Source organism: Heterocephalus glaber, unplaced genomic scaffold (assembly GCF_053883595.1).
Source record: "Heterocephalus glaber isolate CG9 unplaced genomic scaffold, H.glaber_assembly_v1.0 deba00001444, whole genome shotgun sequence".
Lineage (NCBI taxonomy): Eukaryota > Metazoa > Chordata > Mammalia > Rodentia > Bathyergidae > Heterocephalus > Heterocephalus glaber.
In genome coordinates, this window is record NW_028258297.1 from 26,433,782 (window position 1) to 26,452,698 (window position 18,917).

The window sequence follows — 18,917 nt, forward strand, 5'->3', positions numbered from 1 at the left end:
ACTTACCAAAGATGTAGGACCCTGTAGAGAAGGTTCCCTCATGTCCTGGAACTTTGTTGACCTTGAGGGGCCAGGGCCAAAATATTGGCTGTCCTCATAGCTCAGTTACCTTTTAGTTTTGTTCTCCAAACTTTAGTTGTTGAACACCCAGAAGAGAAGGTCAATAGCGTTAGCATTGTAACAAGAATAATGAACTTAACTATTATAGTTTTACCTGAATAACAAACATTTTGGAATTTAAAATATAGAGAACTGTTACTGTTATCAGTCATGGTTGTTTTTTAGTAGTTGAATTCCTGTAGAACATTAACAGAAAAAGAGCCACAAATAATATTTTAACATGACAATTATGATGACTTTACCTTTGTAACACATTTAAATGTCCATCTTGATAAAAAATAGCCATCGTTAAATGTACTTATTTTTTAAAAACACCAAAAGTTTTTACCTAAATTATCTTTAAAAAAAAAAAAATAATCTTTTGATAAGATACCATCTAAAGAAAATAGCCCATGTATGTATCTGTTATCATAAATAGCTAGAGTGTATGAAAAGGCAAATACCTGAATCAAAAAGAGGTTATTATCATAAACAAATATTAGAAAACCTGTACAGTCAGAAAGTACAAATACATTTAGTACACTAGAAAAAATAAAACCTTGTTATTGTTGTTTTTTATAGGATATTTAGTCCTTTGAAAATGACCAGTGTAAGCACACCATAATAACATATTTAGAATTTATCCCTTTGATGACAATTGATATAAACAGTATAATAATATATTTAAATAATATTTATTCCTGTAAGTCTTTTATAAGGCTATGAAAACTATCGGGTCAGTCTGTTGTAAGATGAAAACTGTTGAGGTCCCCCTAGTGAACAAAGACTGGAAAATATTTCCATGCGGCTGCTCCTTTGTTCACCAAGGGGAGCATGCCTTGAACTTAATAACCTTTATCTATAAACAAGACAGCTGTAGGATTGGACAAAAAACAAAGATATAAGATAATTTCTAAAACTAGAGTGCACTCAAATATATTAGCCCAATGGAATTATAATCTCTTTATAATTTTAGGTTTATAATTATAAATAAGACTATTTAAAACTTTTTGTAAGTCAATTAACAGAGATCTCTTGTAGAATTAAAATCAGAAGGAATGAAACCTCTATTCCTGTAAACCTTTTATAACAAACTTGAAACCAACAAGTAAACATATATATTTACTTTATAAATCACTTTCGCACACCTTCTTGATGTACTTAGGCCTTTTGGTCTTGTCCTGCTAATAAGACAAACATATAAAATCCTTTTATATCAAAAATATATCTTTTACTTATAGCTTTTTAAATATTTTGTCTCCGACTCACTATAAACATTTTATACTTTTGTCCATCATTATCTCATGCCTAGTGGTCTTTGTTAAGTAAATAAAGTTCTAATTCCTGTTTAATGGTTAGACACAGGTGGTTTCTGTCACTGATTACAGCCCTAAACACATGACAGTTAAGGCACATATATCACAAGTTTGTTCAAGGATTTTCACTTCATTCTTTAGTTAGGATGTTATCTATAGTGGAGCTACAAATCAAAGAAGCTATATAACCTTCACTTTGAACAGCAGAAGCAATGGGCTAAGGCAAGTTTTTAAAGGGATACACTACCTAGTTTGTTTCCACAACTACTTTAATAGCTAATCTATTAAACTTTAAAACTTTTTCCTATCAACAGAGTTATAAAGTGGGGGAGGTATGAGCAGTGAGTGATAGGCTCAGGCTAGGAGTACTTGAGAAGGAGAACAGGTTTGACAGAGGGAGGGTTAAGAGCATAGGTAGAAAAGGCTTGTATGTAGGGGATTTCTGACCATTTGCCATTGTGTTGACCGAAGTTGTGCAAATCACACAGTATGTTAAAATTGAAAGTGCCATTTTGGGGGCATGGAAACCCATTATCTAATTTATACTGAGGCCAAACCTGATTACAATAGAAAACGAGTCTTTTTGGCTTAAAGTCTGGTTCCAACAATCCGAGGGGTTTGAGTTGTGCCAGAAGGCAGCCTGGAGGCATTGAGGGGCAGGGTTTGGATTGTTGGGCCCCCTGATTAGAGCGGGTGAGGAGGAGGCAGCCCCTGGGGAGAAAGGCAAAGGGGAGAAGCGTCCTTGTCTCCTTCGACAATCTCCGAGTGAGTCTCCCAGAGGGAGAGAATGAGAGGAGGCGGGCCGATGGGACGTCTCCCAGGGGCACGGTCCTGGGCCCAGAGGCTGTGGGGGTTTCTCTGACCAAGTGCTTGGATTTCTGAGAAGTCCCCAGAGGGGGAGAGAAGGAGACAGAAAACCTGACGAGAGGGAGGCTGAACTCCCTACTCACCCAGACATTGGTGACCGGTGTGGATGTGTAGCGTCAGCAATGGCAAAGGTAGAAAGCCCCGGAGGGTCCAAAAGGTCAATCAACCCCGTCCTGCGGGGGATCGTCCATTAATGGACCATCTACCATCCGAGTCACGGCACCAGAAATGTCAGGTAAAAGGGCTGAAGACCAAGACCAGACCAGGCCACAACAAGCCTTTATTAGGGGAATAGACCTGCCGGGCTGTCTCTGAACAAAGGAGAGAAAAAAGCAATATGGCTGGGGCAGGGAGAGTCTTTTATAGAGACTGGGGTGGGGTTTGTAGGGGCTGAGGTGGGGTTGAGTGAGGTAGTGACTAGGGAATGGAGGAGCCGGTGATGTCACTAGGTGGTAGGAGGTGAGCGAGTATTAGGTTACTCTCTAGGTGGGAACAGGGGCATGCTGGGAAGAAGGGTTTGTTCTTTGGTGGGAGCAACCATCTTGACGTGACATCACACAGGGGAAGGGGCAAGGCACCATAGGAAGAGGACAGCTACTATACATAATAGCTGCTGAGGTGGTGGGAGATCTATCAGAGGCCAAAGGTTCTTTAAAAAGCATTTTCTTTACATTGAAGTAAAACCAACACAACATAAAATTAACCATTTTATAGTGAACAATTCGTAATTTTGGCATAATTTCTTTACACATATTAACAAACACAAGAAAGTTATACAACTGCCTCTCAAAAATACAGAAATCCCCACAGTCCAATATTAATAGTACTGATACCATATGGTGGATCCAACAGATAGATTCCAAGCTCTTGTATACAGCTAGCAAAGAATACAAAGTATACCAAAGTATACATCCACTGGTAAAAGAAAATGTAGCTAAATTTATTGAAGAGAATGGGAACATGTGCTAAGACAGGCATGATCAGAAAAGTGGTGTTGGGATGACATGGAAACAAAAAGCCCAGCACACAGATAAACTGGGAATTCGGATTTTAAAAGATATATACCCAAGGCCAAATGTCTGTCATCAGATTTGTGGATAAGATTGACAGGATTGATTGACAGGATACTGAGTCATTTTCAGGGGCATTCAACATGTGTGCATGTCCAGATTCATACTGATTAAATTATATACATGACATGCAGTCCATATCTGTGAGTCTTTAAGGAAGTTCAAGTGGGAAAAAGGTTACTGAAGGTCAAGCCATGAGTTCTAACATGCATGTTCTCTGGCCTAGATCTTAGAGATTTCCTTGGTCTTTGTTATTTTATTTCAGCTTCTCTTAGAACAATGGAAGGAGCATTGGCCCTGGAGCGTTGCCCCAAATTCAAGTGGGTGGAAGGGAGTGGTCTCCCAGCCCCAATTTTGTTATCTGTACTAGAACCAATGGGAGAGTTTAAAAGAACATGAGACAAATCAGCATATAAAGAAATATAGTTATATTCCAATAGTGCTTTTTTTTTTACAGTAATTACTAAAGAATAGGTGAAAATTGCAAAATATGTTTTATATTCCAAAATACTGACACTCCTGCCAATGAGCTTGTTCACATTTTAAATCATTTTCAGATCTTATTTTTATTTATACTATTTCAAAAGGAGAAAGGTTTCCCATAAGAGCAACTTTCCAATAATTTACATTATACAGGATTCTATTAGAGATGTACAGTCATACTATCTGAATTATTTAGTTGAAAAAAAACTAAGTTGGTACTTTTGGAGTTGCTACTTTTTGATGATAATCATAATTGTGATAACATAGATGAAAATAATAACTGATTGTAGTAAAGATTTTTTTCTCATTTCTTTATTTAGTAATTCAGAAGTACAGTGGTACCTCCATTCATGGACTTAATTTGTTCTATGGTTCTAGAAAAGATGGCTATGTTATGTTCATGCAGGAAAGATGGACACAGTCATGTTAATCAGCCGATGCAGAGTTTACAAACAAAAACAAAATTTTGCTAAACATTTAAAAGCATTTGTGCACCAAGGTATCACCGTGCTTTTTATCTTCTACCCATGTCTGTTATGTTGGAAGTTGAAGAACAAATCCCAAAACACATAGTATGTACTCCAGGGGCACTTTCTGAGAACAAGAAATGATTCTGAAAGAGCCAGAAATTAAGATTCCCTTGAAGCACCAAGGCCTTGTGGCTTATTCCTGGAAAATATTAAGTCAATCTTAAAACAAAAACCCAAGCTTGGGTCCCCTAAACTCCACATCTAGGATTCTATTCACTGTAACAATATTAACTTCCCCATGCAGTTGACAAGAAATCACAGCCCTTCATCCTGTTTCTCAGCTAAGATTAAAGTTTGCTAAACTGTCAACACTTTCATTTCCTTACTTTCATTGACCTCAAATACCACTCTTTTTGTTGTTGTTGTTTTGTCATCCTTATGATCTCAAATAATTTTCTCCTCCATCTCTTCACCCTGACAGCAGCCTCTCACACATACTGAAGGAGGGAATATTACAGGGTTGGTCATAAGCATTTCCCACATGAATCCATACACAGTTGTGAGCTGTGTTTTCCTGGGTAGCTGTGCTACTGATTTGAAACCTGGTAAAACAAAGTACAATGATGTAATTAGAACAACAGAAGGAACACTCGTTACACAGAACTAAAATAAAACTATCAGTGAAAAGAATTTTGAAGTGTCTATATTAGTGGAAAAGGAATCTGAAGTTAGATTGTATTGATTCACAAGTGCTAATAGAATTGACGCCATAATTGAGGCAGAAACATGACTCAGTATTTTCCAGGAAATACCATTACTTGCATAAAATTAAATTAAACCCCTGGCAGAGAAGAAAACCCATCGAATATTCTATCAAAAGTTGTTAATTTACCTTCAGTCTATTACTTAGATGTTTATTTATCAAATCAAGCAATAGTTTAGTGAAATTACTACTGGGTATACTTAATGAGTCAACCAAATAGAAGAGTTAATGCTGAAGGGAATCTAGAACTAAAGGAAGAATCTGAGATGTCAAGACCATTTAAAGGCAGGACAAACAATCTTGTATGTTTTAATGCATCCTGAAGGCAGAATTTTATTATAGTACCTGATTGAAATTTATAATAATTATTACTATGGGTAAATGGAAGCATGGTCCTGTTCTATTTCCTTTTAGTCTCCTAGAGGAGTCACATTAATTAGGCTCAAAGAATGTCACTGAGCCCCTGTGCAAAAATTACAATCTGGAACGCCTCACTTTGGATATCTATCTGTTCTTGATCCTGAGGTTGGGAAAATTGAGAGAATCTACTTTAGAAGTGACTAAGACTAAGATCAAGTACTTTGATCCAGGCCTTATGGAGAACTCTGATCAGAGGGCTCTAAATATTTTCCCTGACATTCAAGTAGCTAGATTAAACTACTATCACCCAGGAAACCAAGAATTAATAATATATTTTTGGCAGTTAATTTGATTGCCAACTGTTTGGGTTTGAGAGCTACCTAGGGAATTAGTGAAACATTCCGGGTGCATCTGGGCATATCACAGCGCTGTGACTTGGGCCCTATATCTGGTCTCTGGCACCTTTCTCTCTGATTCTCCTCCAATCTCTGTTTCCTGACTGCCATGAAGTAAGCAGCTTTGTTCTACCACACTTTGTATCATGATGTTTCTGCCTTGGGGTCAACTGACCACGAACTGTAGTTGTGGATGTCAGGTATTTTACGACAGCTGACCAACACAATATCAAAATGTTAATTTAAGCCTACACTTGTGGTTATATAGAATTCCCTACTTGCACATTTAATAGTACAGCAAAGGCAATTCAAGATAACTAAACTACAGAAAAATAGGAAGGAGGTCTTGTAGATGGTTAAAATTCACTTTGTTTGAGTTAGTAGTAGTTAAATGGTGTTAATGATCAAATATGATCATTCTTAGTGATTGTATTTTGTACTTTTCACACTAAAAAGTACCTGCCAGGAGAAAATGCCAAGCTACTCCATGAACTTCCAATGAATTCTACTGGTATTTTAAGATACAATGCTCAACAGATAGTAGAAATAATCAGATATAAAAGAAAACAAACCAATATGGATGAAGGATAGGAGAAAATATAACAGAAATAATTGTCAGACATATGTATGAAAGTTTTAGGATATTCTAGGAGTTAAAAAGCAATATTGAGAGTATAGGAAGAAAAATGGGAATTATAAATGATGTTAGGGTAGGTATGGGAAAAACAGCTAAAATTACAGAACTAAAAAAATCACTCAAAATATTAAAAAATTAATGGAGAATGTTAAGAGAAAATTATCCAGTGAGGAAGAAAAACAGGTGTATCACAAGATATATGAGAAGTAAAATCAAAGATCAAAATAAAAAGAGAAGAGAATGAAAAATACAAGAGAAATCAAAAGCAACAGATGAGTAAATGAGTCTATAATGAATGTAACTGGAATTCCAGAAGAAAAGATTTAGTGAAGAAGCAAAATTTGAACCAAGTATGGTTGAGAATTTTCTGAAACTGAGAAAAAATATCAAATTTTAAACATATATTAGCTTCAAACAGGATTTTTCAAAATCAGTAAAAACCAGACAAGAGTAGGATAGCATCTTCAAATAGCTGAGACAAGAACATACAAGCCTCTAATCCTAAACTCACTGAAAATGTTTTCTACAAAAGTTAAATTGACATATATTTTGTTTGTTTGTTTGTTTGTTGTGGTACTAAGGATTGAACCCAGGGCCTTCACACTGAGCCACATACCCCACCTTGAAAAAACAACAAAAAAAACCCACAACTTTTTGAGACAAGGTCTCACTCAAGTCACTAATTTTCATAGGCTGGGCTTGAACTTGCAATCCTCCTACTCAGCCTCCCAGAGTGCAGGGATTAAAGGTGTGTGCCAACACAAATAATCCAACTGCAATAGATGTTCTCTAGAAGAAATACTAAAGCATGTTCTTCAAATTTAAGACAAATGACTTGAAATGTAAGGTAGAAAAGTTAGGAAGTAATAAGGAACAATAAAAAAATGTGTGAGCAGATGTAAATGAACATTGCATAGACACACACACACACACACACACACACACACACACACACAGAGCTATATATCTCCAGGGAAGCTATATTTTGTTGAATCAAAGAGGACACCAATTACAAAGTGTACCAGTGATTCAGTCTAATTCTGTGAAATGAAATTTGTCCAAGATGAGGAATATAAGACACTGCAGAATGTAAAAATCAAGGATTATTTTATTGCAGGAGTAAATGAAAAATAAAACTGCAGAACAGAAAAGAATAAGGAAATGTTGATCCCTCAGTCTTGCTACCAAGTGAAGATGGAAAGAAAAATGTAAGTCCCTTGAGAAGCTGGGATGACAAACTAATATTCAGAGAGTTCTTCTTTAAACTCTACAAGAATCCACGTGGGGCATTTAATTTAGAGTAGCTGCAGTTATATGTGGCCCCTGTTTGGCAGAAGCAAATGCTAATGACAGAGCTCAACTTCAGTTCTTCTACAGTGATCACAAAAGGCCATCGTAAGACATACAATGTACAGATTTTAAACTGTGAAAATGGTGTATTTAATAGCCTTAAAATACACATATATAATAACAAAAGAACTGGGGAGGGGCTAAACGGAATGTTCTAAGAATTTTACATTGATCAGGAAAAACAATAACTCCAGTTGATATTAGGCTTTGAAATACAAAAAAAATAGACTTTGATAAGTGAAAAATATATGCTATGATTACCAAAGAAGCTACTACATAATTAGCAAAAGAACTTCAAATAAAGAGAAGAAAGTAAAATTTAATAAAAAGCATTAAATCAGTTCCCAAAAAAAGAAAGAAAATGTAACACTGAATGGGGAAACAATTCTAAATCTACATGTTCCTAATAATATAGTTTCAATATATCATATAAAATGTTTACAGAACAATTCTCTTGTGTGGTAGAAGAAAATACATAAAATGACAGAAATACTGTCAAATGCAGTATGTTCTTTGATCACAGAGATTACCTTGTAATTATAATGAAAATCAGAAATTATTTTAAACTTAATAAGAATGAAAATATATTAAAATTATATAGTCTTAACTGTGGGAAAAGAAAGCCTGAAGTTCACGAATCAAGCATCCAACACAAGAAGTTAAAGAATAGCAAATTGAACACACACAAAAATTAGATGAAAGGAAGTAATAAAGATGAGAACCAAAGTAATGAAAGAAATGATAAAAAAAAAATCAGCAAAGTCAGAAGTTGTGGGGTTTTATTGAAGGGGATTAATTAAATTGAACTATATGCCTATTGAAATTAAGGAGAAAAAAGAAATAGATACACACACATGCTGGCATACACATCAATGATAGGAACTTCAAAGGAGTTTATAATTTTATATTCTCTGGATAGTAACAAGAAAACAAATGACAATTTCAGTGAGAAAGACTTCAACACACAATGAGGATAAACTCATGATCATTACAAATGTGAATATGTTTTGAAAACTTTATACAATGAGAGATATTGTTTTTAGCTTAATGATAATAGCTTCACACATTATGTGTAAGACACCATGCTAATGATTTTACTTTTACACTTTTTATCTCCTAATTCTAAGTGGTAGGTACTCTTTACATTCTCATTTATGGGTACAGAAAGTGAGACTCAAGAGAAGTAAAATGACTTGCTCAGTGTCACACAGTGAGTGGGCCGAAGCCCATGTTCTTAATCCCCTGGGCTACACTGAGTCTGCTTCTGCTTTGAAAAATTTGAAACAAATTCCAGATGCCCCCTGGACGACAGCCAAAGCGATGCCCAAGTCAATAGTACTAATGACTATCCTTCAACTCTATTGTCCTCTTTCACCCTCTTCTCCACCCCACCCACCACCTCTCATCCCTGAGTCTTTCTTTCCCTTTTTCTCATTTGGTCAGCAAATCAGGTTCTTAACCACATGTCGTGCTTTTATCTCTCTGAGAAAGTTTTGTCTTTGCAGGTACTTACAAGTTATAAGAGAAAGTTGATCCATCATCCCAGAGCCATAATTCCTCAGTCTGATTGCGAGAAAGCCCAATCCAGAAAGAATGAATAGCATAGGAAGACATTTGTTCTACTATAAAATCCTGTAGTGAAACAAAATACAAATACACATCAGAGAGAGAGAATGAGAAATGTTATCATAGACATAGAAAAAGAAAAAAAAAGACAACTGACTGTATACCTTGGTGAACAATGCATGTGTAAACTGAAAATAACCTAGAGAGCACTAAAAAGTAATTGAATGTCATTGTCATTTAATTTTCCCGCAAAGCATAGATTGATAATATCAATTATAAAAAGACTTATAATATCCATGTGCTGCCACTATTCAATGTACCCAACAAAATCCAAAGATGATAGGGTCTCTGGGTAGATTTTGTGGTTGATAGGCCACTATTTAATTCACATTAAAAATATAAATTAATGCTAACCTTTCCCAGAAATGCCTTTCTGAATTGGTTAGCACCTTAAAATTAATTTAGTCTTACACATGTTTTATAAATAACCTGGATTTCAATGAAGACATTTGAATTGTTGTCCAATTTAAGATGATGTAATGTAACTATAGGCTTGTCTAAAGGCCACTCAGATTTCTAGAAATCTGCCAAATATCTGCCTTTGCCAAATATTCACTTTCATTAACATTAGTGTGAACTGCAAATATTTGGTATGACATTACAGAAACAAAAACTGGAGAGCAGTGAATGTAGATGTAGAAGTAACAAATTAGTTCAGATTTATAATACGAAGTGTTTCATATTATATGTTTCCTTTCCATAGTTTATCAGAGGTCTACCTTTCATTCATGAGGTATCGTAAGTCCCATTTTTTCTGAAAAATTTCTTATGATCATAGGGATATCTCTATACTCTTATATTATTGGTGAGTAATCAATATTTAATTTTTAACAACTTTTGCTTTTTTAAACAAATTTTTATGTAAATCCAGTAATAGCAAGTTTACCTTTTAAACCTTTTGCTTTTCCCAGTATCTTGAAAGTACAAATGATTTATAAATTTATATCATCACTGCTATTGTTTTCCTTCATAATTCTGATGACAAAGGAGAAATTTTTCCATTTTATTCCTCCAAATTTAAAAATTAAAATACAAATCATATGATGGCCGGGGATTTAGCTCAGTGGTTCTGGTGCCTGCCTCGCAAGCACAAGGTCCTGAGTTCGATCCCCAGTACCAAAAAAAAAAAAAAATCAACAACAATTAATAGAAGCCTTATTATTGTAGTAAATATGGAGTGTATATGAAAGGCTTTAAAGTGAAATATTATTATTTTTAATTAATTATATTCATTAAATATATTATGCCCTTGAAATGTTTAATATTTGCCAATATTGCAGTTATGGAGAACACTGAAAATAATTTTCTCTTAGGGAGAACTATATTACCTGGAATCTCCTCTATTTTACTAGTCAATACAAGACCAGAGTCTACACTTCAGATACTCTACCTGAAGTCTACACTTACGAATTCTTTTAAGGTGTCTATCTTCAGGAGATGAGAGCCCAGCTGGGAACATCTTCTCTTACTTCCATACCAGGAATCTAATGAAATGGCCAAGAGGTAACAGCTTTTCTCATGCACGATCCAATTAGGAGGACAATTGCTGGGCACGGCCCCTGGAAATAAAAGATAATAGCCATGAAGTTCATCATATATTAATTCCCTCTTTTGGAGCAAGCACTATTCATCTCGTGAACATTTAATAAATAATCCATGAGTTGTCATTATATATTTTATTTTCAGTTCAAACTATAAGGATATTCTTTTACAGATTAATTTAAATCCCCTTGATCTTTTAAAATTTAAAATTTATTTGAGTAATTCTAGTGTTTTATACAGGTAATAGCCTTTCCTTTTTGACTTGTCTTCCATTACATCAAATTCAGCCCAGAACTCTCTCTATTTCAACTCCCTAAAATAAATACACTCAAAATCAGTATTCAGGGTAATTAGTACAGTAATTTGATGATACTTAAGTTATTTTATGATAAGAGACACATTGTAAGTCATGGCATTCCAAAGATGTAAGCCTAAAGGCAGCTGGTTATATTTTAGAGTACCTCTGCTACGTATTGTTAGCTACTTAATTAAAATGTGAGGACATGTGAAACCAGAGATGAGAAATTGAAGTGCAAATATTTTCTTAAGCAATTATGATGTGATCAGAAGTGTATATATACAAAATTGTAATTAAATCAATGAAATTATGTGATTAAAGTTAAACACATTTAATCGGAGTTTTCAGGAATATATTAGGTCTATCTCTTTTGTATGTTTTTAATTCAGTACGTTAGTTCTTGCCAACCTTTTTACTTCTTTCCTTTTCCTTTACTGTTATGGTTTGTGTTGACATGCCCCCGAAGCCTCATGCGGATGAGGTGGGACTTTCTTCTTCAGAGGTAGTCGAATCTGGAATGTGCGATCCTGGGGTTAAGGGTATGTGATTGCTAAACCACTACATGTGAGTGATTAGTTTGGCACCGCCCTAATCCCAGCAGTCTGCATAAAATAAAAGGGGCAGAAAAATGCTGTTAAGCTCTCCCCTTACCTTTGTAACCTTGTGTGCACCATGTTGTTTCTGCTCTGCGATGCCTGTTTGTCATCCCTCCCTTAGAATCGGCCCATTATGGACTGAAACCTCTATGAACTGTAAGCCAAATAAACCGCTTCCCCTCTAAATTTTGATGTATTTTTGTCTCAGAAACCAGAGAGAAGTGACTAACAAACCTACCATTCTTCTTTTCTCCTGTCTTATTTATTATTCTAACTGTATTATTTAAAACACATCAGTTCCCTAAGGAGAAAGAGTATTTTTTGATCCTGTGCATCAAATTGTATAATCTCTTGTAAATCTATGAATCTAACTAGTCATAAATGGGTTACTGGGCTGGGGATTTAGCTCAGTGGTTTCACCGCCTGCCTTGTAAGCGCAAGGACCTGAGTTCGATCCCCGGTACCAAAAAAGGGAAAAAAAAAAGAAAGAAAGAAACATAAATGGGTTACTGATTTTTTAAAAATCCAACATCCTACCCACAAGCAAGGTATGTCTTTCCATTTTCTGATATCCTCTTCAATCTTCTTTTTCAGAGTACTGTAGTTTTCATGTAAAGATCTTTTACTTCCTTTGTTAGATTGATTCCCAAGTATTTCATTTTTTATGCTATTGTGAAAGATGTGACTTCCCTAATTTCTCTCTCAGTGAGTTTGTTATTTGCTTGGTTTCTTTATTGTTGTTGTTTTTTCTGGTACTGGGGATAGAACTCAGGATCTTCTGCTTGTCCGGCAGGCATGGCACCAGTGAGCTAAATCCTCGGCCCTAGGAATGCTATTAATTTTTGAGTGTTGACTTTCTATCCAGCTACACTACTGAATTTGGTTATTAAATATAGAAATCTTTTGGTGGAATTTTTGGAGTCTTCTACATAGAGTATCATGTCATTGGCAAATAATGACAATTTAACTTCTTCCTTTCCTATCTTTATTCCTTTTATTCCTTTCTCTTATCTGATTGCTCTGGCTAATGTTTCCAGAACTTTATTGAATAGGAGTAGTGGTAGTGGACATCCTTGTCTTGTTCCTAATTTTCTTTTTTTTGTTGTTCCTAATTTTCAAGTGAAAGCTTTCAGCTTTTGATAATTTAGTATGATGTTGGATGTTGGTTTTTCATAGATGGCTTTTAATCATTATAATTAAGGAGAGGAAGAAGGGTTAAAGGAGAATGGGGAAAAAAAGAATCAAGATAAATCATGTACAGGTACAAATTCTCTATGATGAATGTGATCATTATGTATATCTAAATTGTACCAATAAACTTAATTAATTTAAAAAAACCAATTTACTCCTTTAAAAAATAATCCAACTTATACATATTCAGTCATATGCATGATGTTTTACAAAATCACTTTATATATGACAGAAACACATTAAACTAAGATAATACTGATGAATGTTCTTATACTGAATCATGATCACTGGATCTAAGGATACTCTTTTCAATCCCCTACCCCAGGACTTAGCACCAAGGAATTAATCCTGTTGAATGAAGGATTTCATTACACCTTTAACTCTACCCTTGCCTGTGGTTTTGAGAGCTTTGGTAGAAACCACATTCTCTTCTAAAGATGATTTTGTGGGTTGAGTTTGGTGCTCTTTGTTTCTTGACAGAGAGTTGTCTTTCTCCAGTGGGTTGCTCCTTGAATTGGATCGCCAAAATGCTTTACATACCAGAAAACAATAATAGTGACAAAAAGAAAAATCAGTCACTTTACCAAGTTTGAAGACTAAAATTCTAAAGCCTATTTGTTAAATGAAATATGAAGGGATACATGTTTGATTAGTAATTAATAGAAGATAAATTGGTGGTGGAAATGTAAAGAGATTGACAACAGATGGAAAGAAGTAACTTCTATAAAGGAGTCATGAAAAACAAAAATAAAGTAGATAAAGCAAATGAGGAAGATAAGAGGCAAATAACATAATCAATTAGAACCATGAAGATTTGAAATAGTACTACTTTTATTTCTTCTATTATTTAAAAAAGTAAGAGTTCCTTGCAAAGCTGCTTGGCATTTATAATACAAAGAGTACACAATAAACATTTGTTTAATAAAGGAATGTTGGGTCGGGGATTTAGCTCAGTGGTTTCGCCGCCTGCTGCTCAAGCGCAAGTACCCGAGTTCAATCCCTGGTACCAAAGAAAAAAGGAATGTCATGAAGACTTTCTGACGTCTCAGTAGTACTTTATTGAGTACTATTGCAGGAGATATAAAATCTAAGAAAATCCATTCATCCATCACAAAATGTCTACTTAGCAAGTGCCTTGGGCAATTCCTAGTATATTAAAAAGAGTTTATGCTAATGATCATATAATATAAAATAATATAGCATAAAATAATATAAAATAATTTCTATAATTCATTAGACTCATACAAATAGCTTATAGTCCCTCTAGCAAATGTACTTCATTGGCATCATATCATATTTCTTTTTCCAGCTCCACAGTTTTCCTTCCATTAATTTATCATTCAAAAACTCCACTCTTGAAGCCAAACATTTAAGGAGGTGAAAAGAAAAATATAGTTAGAAATATGAGTTTTTTACACAGATTATCTAAATTTCTCATCCTGTTCTACCAGTAAGCAGCAGATGACCCTAAATAAAATGACCCCTCAGTCTCTCACCTCTAAGTGAAATGGATTTAATAGCACCAGCTCAATAAATAAGATTAATATACAGAATAAATTAGTTCCTTCATGTCAAGCCCTTGAAAGTGAGCCCAGCACACATGAATGCTTATGAAATGTCTATAGCTGTTATTAATCTCCCCAAATACTCACCCAAGGAACTGAGCACCACAGCTATCACTAGTATCACCAGGCATAAGATTCCCAAAATCATAGCGATGAGCTTCCAAGGAGGAGATGCAACAGGAGATCCTGAGCAGCCAGAGGGAGAAGAAATTCATTGAGAAAAGCTAATCAGGACCACAGAGCACTTTAAGCACACAGTGGGCTAAAATTCTGAAGGGATTCATTCATTGCTGAGCTCTAGATAATCTAGTCATTGAGGATTGGTCTCTATTTTTTCCCACCTTCAAGATACCTCTTCTTCAGTTGCTGGAATTGTAATGTTAGCGCATTGCCTAGTTATTTGTTCTTTCTGATTTCAATTCCACATTTTTTTGTAGGCAATATAGATATAATTCATAAGATAGAATAAGGGCAAGAATGGAAGGAAAGGTAGGTTGAAATTCTTACATTCTTCCCAGGAAGTTGTTTCGTGTCATCATGAGCCACCTGAAAAGAATCCCTAGGTTGGACAAAAACAACACTCCTCTGTCCTCGCCCTAGTTAATGGTTGATACCTAAACTACATATAGAACAGTACTACAGGGATGGCTGAAACTGCAAATAGAGGGGCAATGAAAAAGCTGAGTCCATCAACTTTTCCAGGACTACTTTCAGAGACAGACACAGTAACTTGAAGTATACATATTTTTAAGCCAGGCATGGTAATGCACACCTATAATCCCAGCATCCTGAGAGGCTGAGGTCTTGGGCTGAGGATGTAGCTCAGTGGCACAGCACCTGCCTGGCAAGCAAGAGGCATTGAGTTCGATTCCTGGTACCAGTAAAAAAACTCAATTCCACATTTGATGTCAATTGGTCTTAATGCTTCTCAGATCCCTGAAACCCCACTCATTCTTAGAGAAAACAGCTTCCTATACGGAGAAATAGCACTGACTCTCAAGGATAAGCTTCCCCCTTGCATTTATTTGGTGAATGACTTGACAAATTTTTTCTGGGGTTTTTTATTTCTCTTTTTTAATTTTGTGAAACTGAGGTAATATCTCAGAGATTTTTGTGATAAATAAGTGAGCTAACACATGTAGAAGCACCTTCTTTAGAATTATAAGCATGTTGTAGATTACTTCCTGATTACATACTAATAGACACTACTTCTTCCTTCACCTTTTTGTCTACTCTTCTTAAATCAAGTTGCCCAAGAAAAGAATTGCATAAGTGGTGATAAGAGGAAAATAATTGTGTAATGTGAGAAGCAAAAAGCAGAAGAAACCAAATCCTGATGTCAAAACCTGTGAATCATCTCTCTTGTATAGATAATGAGAAACTAATTTTTGTATTAACATTACCATATCAAGAACATGGCTCAGTTTTTCACTGTGAATAAACAGAGCATATCATAGAATTGTCAAATAGGAGGGAGACTTGCAGTGGGGACTACATCACTCATTCTGTGAAGAGAAAGATCTTTTGAAGTCCTTCTGTCTTTCTCGTTTACATTTTGTTTAAAACTCATGTTAAGACTTGTGTTTAAGACTCCTTGTTAATGCGACATTTTCATCTAATATATATGCTTCTCTTCACTGGATAACAAGAACTTCTTATAATCAACAACAACAAAAAATCCAAATCAATCTCTTACTACAAAAACACATCAAACTTGAACTTCTAAACCCTGATTTCTTGACACCCTTTGATCTTTAACACAAAAATCCTTTTTTCGCCTATCTCCCATTGTTTCAGTCTTCTAATTTTTTTTTTTTTTAGACAGGATCTCCCTGTGTAATTCAGGCTGGCCTTGAACTTGCTATGTAGCTAGGCTGGCCTTGAATTCATAGCGGTATTCCTGCCTTAGTCTCCCAAATGCTAGGATTACTGGCATGCACCATCACACCTAACTCAGTCTTCAGATTCTTATTTCCTAATTCATGTTGTTTTTCATATATACTTGCTAAAATTTTGAGGATATCTCTCCTGCACTTGACTCTTTCTACCAAACAAGCAAAGAATCCCTCTGTTGAAAGAATTTCAACTTTGACTTTCTTCACACATATTACCAACTCCTTACTACTGATGAATTCACTATTTATAGAAAAATTGCATTGGCTATCATGAAGCATAATTAATTTAGATAATAGTAATGAATCACTGAATAGTTTCCATGAAAAGAGACTTAGTGCATATTCAAATAATCTGCAGTGACTGTTGCAAAGCCTGTACACACAAATCCTGAGTCTATCATACTTTCTTTTCTGTTAGTATTTTACTTGATGAGAACAAGAGTGGTAAAGGCAGAAAAAAATACCTTTCTTTGAACCCACAGGTCTTCTGGTGGCACCTCGAGAGTGAAAGTTTAATTTAGTATACCCATCTTCATCCACATCTAAAGGATATTCCATTGTTCTGCGGAGCTCTAAATAGACATACCACTTGAGTTCACTTTCCTTTTTCTCCCTAAAATGATTGCCAGTGGAGAAAAGAGGAATATGAATCAAATCATGTGGGATAAGCTTTACTGAAGTTCAACAAGTTGAGCTTAAGTAGTCCAAGCAGAGACCCAAAGCAGGAAACGAAAACGCTGTAGTAATTTCCTACTTATACCTTTAGATCCTGTTTTTTTTTTTGTTGTTTTTTTTTTTTTTTTTTTGGTACCGGGGATCGAACTCGGGTCCTTGCCCTTGTGCAGCAGGCAGCTAAACCACTGAGCTAAATCCCCAGCCCCTAGATCCTGTTTTTGAGACTGAACTACTAAGAAATTTCACTGGCTTCACAGTAGGACATTACTTAAGACTAAATGGGAAACAAATACATAGGGTAACGCCTTATACTGCCTTTGTTGTTCTCACAACTGAATTTGGCATGAGTATTTGACTTGACCTGATGTAGAAAAGAAGAAATAAAGATAGGTAGAAAAGAGACAAGAAAAATCAGAATATTAAAATTGTACTTTTAAGGAAAATTGTAGCTTCAGGACACAAAAGTTACTCAAGTCTTTTTCCCTTCCAGAAAATTCACTCAAAAAAATTCCTAAGGGTCTTAAAGACAAAGAAGCCTGCAAACTGGGCTCTGGGCTCATATTTTACACAGATAAATCATGTTCTCTTTCATAGACCTCCATCTTCAAAGAGGCAGCAGTAGCAGTGAGTGATGTATTTCAACTTCAAATGCATGCAAATGTGTTTGTATTCTAACATAACCCACCAGGTGGTAGCCTGACAGACAATAGGAATATATATCCTAGATCATCCATCTTGAAGACATTCCAAGATCCCATGCATATTCCCAGCTCCAGATCATAATGTGTCCCTCTCATGCATGGACACACTCTGTTTCTTTAAGTGTGTAGTTTTAAATTTCTTCCTATGTCTTCTGAAAATTCTTTTTCTGTGATGGGAGGCAGGAAACCTACAATTTAATTCTATGCACAGGGTGGACTAAGTTGCTTATTACCACTTTGGGAACCTCATAGGACCCTATCCTAGGCCAATCTAAACTTTCAACAATTTTGAGGTAAAATATTCTTTTTGGGGGGGGAGGGTACTGGGGATTGAGTCCAGAGCCTTTGGAATGATCTATATTCCCAACCCTTTCAAAAAAATTTTTGAGACAGGAGCTTGTTAAGTTGCCCAGGCTGGACTTGAATTTGTGATCCTCCTTCCTCAGCCTTCTGGAGTGCTGGGATTACATGTATGAGACACCAGGCCTGACCTTATGAAACAATTTTGTTGAGTTCACAATCACTTTGCTATAACTGCATTTATCCATGTATAGCTTAATTCAGTAAACGCTTATTAAATGTTCAGCTTTCCAATTAGCAAGAGCTGGAAGTGCAAAGAAAAATGGGATCTATGAGACTGTTCATTGCCCAATGAAGGAAACATGTACATAAGGATAAGAAGGATGCCATAAAGAGGGATATTGTTATAATAACAGAGAGAACAAATAATTCTCTTCAGGATTTGTCAGGGATTAAGAATACAAACTAATAATTATTTATTGAACAATTGTAAGAAGGAGTTAGAAGATGGGCCTTCAGATACCCAGTGAGTAACTAAAAGTAAGATGAAGTTTGGTGTCTTTGTCTTCACTTTATATCTGTCTCTTTATCTTAAATCTTTAGGTCAGATCCCTGCTGGATTCTGCACTTGGCTTGTTAATCACTTAGGAATTGTCTGCCTAACCTGGTAATACCAGGTCTGATAGCCCTGTATTGTCTAGCTCATCTCATTCCCCTT

At 35.4% G+C, this 18,917-nt stretch overlaps 1 protein-coding gene across 3 annotated transcripts; it reads right to left on the reverse strand.

The window, feature by feature from the left end:
- Positions 1-2,976: 2,976 nt before the first annotated feature.
- Clec7a (C-type lectin domain containing 7A) lies at positions 2,977-17,347 on the reverse strand. Of its 3 annotated transcripts, XM_004845883.3 has the most exons (6): positions 16,988-17,330; positions 14,716-14,814; positions 13,456-13,593; positions 10,844-10,995; positions 9,324-9,442; positions 2,977-4,907 (listed from the first exon to the last, which is right to left on the reverse strand). In XM_004845883.3, the coding sequence occupies exons 1-6, from the start codon at positions 17,079-17,081 to the stop codon at positions 4,775-4,777; spliced, it is 735 nt and encodes a 244-aa protein (XP_004845940.1). In that variant the 5' UTR covers positions 17,082-17,330; the 3' UTR covers positions 2,977-4,774. The 3 variants fall into 3 exon arrangements, with proteins under 3 accessions (XP_004845940.1, XP_004845941.1, XP_087070232.1); XM_004845884.3 differs by lacking the exon at positions 13,456-13,593 and having other exon boundaries at positions 16,988-17,328; XM_087214106.1 differs by lacking the exon at positions 2,977-4,907 and having other exon boundaries at positions 10,827-10,995; positions 16,988-17,347.
- Between the last annotated feature and the right edge of the window lie 1,570 nt (positions 17,348-18,917).

Bases quoted from the DNA above. Each gene is read 5' to 3' on its own strand.
- Clec7a (XM_004845883.3), bottom strand. From the start codon at position 17,081: ATGGAATATCCTTTAGATGTGGATGAAGATGGGTATACTAAATTAAAC. The intron at 10,996-13,455 runs GCAAGGGTAGAG...TTTTATTTCCAG, and splicing joins CAAAGCTCTCAAAACCACAG to GGGCCGTGCCCAGCAATTGT. The intron at 4,908-9,323 runs GTAAGTACCTGC...TTGTTTTACCAG, and splicing joins TCAACTTTCTCTTATAACTT to GTTTCAAATCAGTAGCACAG.